The sequence below is a fragment of the Tupaia chinensis genome, unplaced genomic scaffold (genome assembly GCF_000334495.1).
Source record: "Tupaia chinensis unplaced genomic scaffold, TupChi_1.0 Scaffold000422_1, whole genome shotgun sequence".
NCBI classification, from domain to species: domain Eukaryota; kingdom Metazoa; phylum Chordata; class Mammalia; order Scandentia; family Tupaiidae; genus Tupaia; species Tupaia belangeri.
In genome coordinates this window covers 2,647,560-2,650,988 of record NW_006159927.1, presented here as the reverse complement: position 1 = coordinate 2,650,988, position 3,429 = coordinate 2,647,560, and the positions used below count along the sequence as shown (strand labels likewise).

The following is a 3,429-nucleotide window of genomic DNA, read 5'->3' as shown; positions in this document are numbered from 1 at the left end:
CGGCTGAAAGGGAAGACAAAGAGAAACTCCTGGAAGTCCCGCCCGGTGGCCCAGAGCAAGTGCAGCCGCTGCAGGAGTGTGCTCTTGCCGCTGCCCGCCTCCCCCACCACCAACATGGTGTCCGCATCTTCATTGAGGTGACCACCAGCGTGGAAGAGCTCCTCCAGGCCCAGCGTAGCCGGGCTCTTCTTTGGGGATCCAGCCACACCCACATCCCTCCGGACAGCCAGGATATTCTCTGTGTATATGTCCTCCAGGCAAAGGTTGTCCACCCCATCGTAGGTACTGAGGAAGCGAGCCTGAGCGGAGACCATGGTCCTCAGCTTGGACGAGTACTTCTTGCATGCGGCAGCTGGAAGACAGAGGAAAAGGCAAATGAGGGTGGACCGTGACTGCATGGGGGATAGGATGTTACTAATGACAGCTCCTCCACTCACAAGCTGCGGGCTTGGAAGACAATCACAGAACCTCCTAAGCCTCGGTGTCCTCTCCTGTGAAGTGGGAGAGGTGGTGGTCACTGCCTTCTGGAGTTGGTTCAGGGATCCACTATGATAACACGTGCCAAGTGCATAGCATAGTGTCCAGGGACATTAGCTGCCATCATCACTTATTACCGGCATCGGGAAGAGCTATAGAAGAATCGAAGGAGCATGGCTGCTGTCTGAAGTCCTGCATCCTGACGCCTGAACTGTCATATTGGCTGGGGCCTTAGACAAGTCCTCGCAGCCAGAAGCAGCAGCCTTAGCTGGCTCTTTCTAAAGGGAAACAGAAGGTTTGAGGGCCTAGGAGCCCAGTTTCCAAAGTTAGACATACTCGAGTTCGAAACCGGGGTCTGTCATTTTCTCAGGCACGTCCCTTCGTCTTTCTGGGCATCAGCTTTCTTTAATCTGTAAAATTAGAGACAATCCACACCTTGAAGGATTGTTCCAGAAAGCCATGAAATAAAATAGTTTAGAAGTATATCTGACACTTGGGAAACTCTCAAACAATGGTGCTTTTGGGATCAGCAGTTGGCGTAATGGCTATGATGCTGGATTCCCTTGCAGTCAACCATGGTTCGAGTCCTGGACCTGGTAGCTTAAATAGTCTTTCAAATACAACTGAGAAATCTACTAGGTTGTCATAAAAAATCTGGTAAATTGACATAAAACTAGTAATTTTATTACCTAATTTCCTTATTAAAAGCATTTGCGGGACCAGCAGTTGGCATAATGGCTATGTCACTGGACTCCCACATAGTTGGCCGTAGTTCGAGTCCTGGACCTGGTGGCTTAAACTCATGCCAGGTGTGTGTGCATAAGTGCCCAAGATCCCGAGAGGAGAATGGAGGAGAGGGGATTGTGGCATGACCATATCCCCTGAGGGGGGATTTCTCCCTTTCTGTCTCTGTCTCTCTCTACCTTTCTGGTGAGTGGACCGGCCCCGTAGCCAAAAAAAAAAAAAAAAAAAAAAAAAAAAAAAAAAAAAGGTGTTTAAAAACCTTTATTACCCCTTACTATTTGTGGGTGTGGTAGGTACAATAGAGGCCCCCCAAAATCCACATCCTGATCCCCAGAACCTGTAAGTATGGCAAAAGGGACTCTGCAGTTATGATTAAGTTAAAGAGCCTGAGATGAGAAATGAGCCTGAATTTTCTGGGTGGACCTAGCAATAGAAGGTCTTCGAGTCCGTGGGGTGCCCCAGCCAAGCACTTGGACAAAAGGAGATCCTACCTCCATTCCTGTCCTCCTCACACACCCATCGGCAGGAGGGGTTCTTCCGTACAGGGGGCCGTCAGAGGGCCGCAGCCTTGCCTTTGTCATCCTAGAACCGGTGTGAGCAAACCACTTCCTGTGTTGAAGTTCAGTTCCCCTTTCAGGAAATGGAGAAGTGCTGGCCCAGAGTCCCAGACTGGAGGGACCTCAGCGTGGTTCCCATCATCCAGACCTTACCACCCCAAATATTGGCTGGTTTATTCTCAACCAGAAGGTCCACAAGTAATTTTCACAGAACACTCCTAGCTCAAGGAAGAGTATCTGCAGCGTCACACAAAGGGGACTCTCTGGGCTCGTGTCTCCTCTTTTGTTCCCAGGCTGATGATTAATGTAGCTCTTTCTGCCCCCTGGAAATACCAGGAGCACAGAACAGAGGACATGAGACACGTACATTCCTCTCAAATACTTTGATTTCCAGTATAGGTTTTCTGGCCATCACCCATAATAATGAAATTCTCCAGAAAAGATAAAACAGTACTGGGGCCAGAAAGTAGTGTATTGGTTATGACACTGGAATCTCACATAGTTAGCCATGGTTCGAGTCTCAGACCTGGCAGCTTGAAATTCATGCCAGATGTGTGTGTGTGTGTGTGTGTGTGTGTGTGTGTGTGTGTGTGTGCCTAAAATCCCGAGAAGAGAATGGAGGAGAAGGGATTGCAGTATGGCCATCTCCCTGGGGGGGTGGGGGGGTGATTTCTCACTTTCTGTCTCTCTGGCTCTCTGGCAAGTGTACACATCCTTTAGCAAAAATTTTTCTAAAAAAAAAAAAAACCTAAAAATAAAGTAGTAGCTCTTATTTTAAAGAAAAATAGACATGTCAATTGTTGCTTTTTACATTTATTTTGTTCATGATAGCACATATGTGCACACGAGAGAGAAGAAGGGAGAAAAGCACCCTGCAATGTCTTCCCACACCACAATCCTCTCTCCCCAGCCTCCAGCTCCTAGGACATGTGCACACACATGTTTTCAGGCTAACCCAGGGATCTAGACCCACAGTTGGCCACAGGGCTCCTGCCACTGCAATTTATTAGGTTGCCAAGAAAGTCATGATGGGGGACCAGCAGATGGCATAATGGATGCGGTCACTGGACTCCCATGTAGCTGACCACAGTTCAAGTCCCAGACCTGGTGGTTTAAACTCACACTGGGTTCGTGTATAGGTGTGCTCAAGATCCTAAGAGGAGAATGGAGGAGAAGGGATTGTGGTGTGGCCATCGCCCCTGGGGAGTGATTTCTCGCTTTCTGTCTATATCTTTCTGGTGAGCACATAGGTCCTATGGCAAAAACCCTCTCAAAAAAAAAAAAAAAGTCATGATGCATTTTTCTATGCAAAAAAGACTTTCCTGATGACCCAAGAGTTTGCCCCCTGACTGGGCTCAACTGTCACTTTTAGAGGCCTGGCAAACCTGGCACCATGGCATGCTGTTACAGTGGCTGAATGGCTAGCAACTAGCAACAGCTAACGTTTACCAAGAGCCACACCAGGCAGCACGCTCAGTGTGAGAATCCCCCATTCTGCACGGATGTCTCTGCCTGCTCCTGGGTGAGATGGCACACACCTACATGCACACAGGGGCTTCTAGTCATCTCCCCCACAGGCTTGCTTGCTGCCCAGCGTGACAAAGCCATCTTCCACGCCATGTACAGTTCAGGGTCCTTCAGTGCCCATGAG

The 3,429-nt window shown here is 48.9% G+C and overlaps 1 protein-coding gene across 1 annotated transcript in view; it reads right to left on the bottom strand.

Annotated features, from left to right (window-relative positions):
- The window catches only part of NOD2 (nucleotide binding oligomerization domain containing 2), a 68,525-nt gene that overhangs the window by 24,743 nt on the left and 40,353 nt on the right, over window positions 1–3,429 (bottom strand). The window contains exon 5 of the mRNA XM_027774302.1: window positions 9–352. Coding sequence (XP_027630103.1) covers window positions 9–352 — 344 coding nt within the window. The remainder of the gene's footprint in view (window positions 1–8; window positions 353–3,429) is intronic.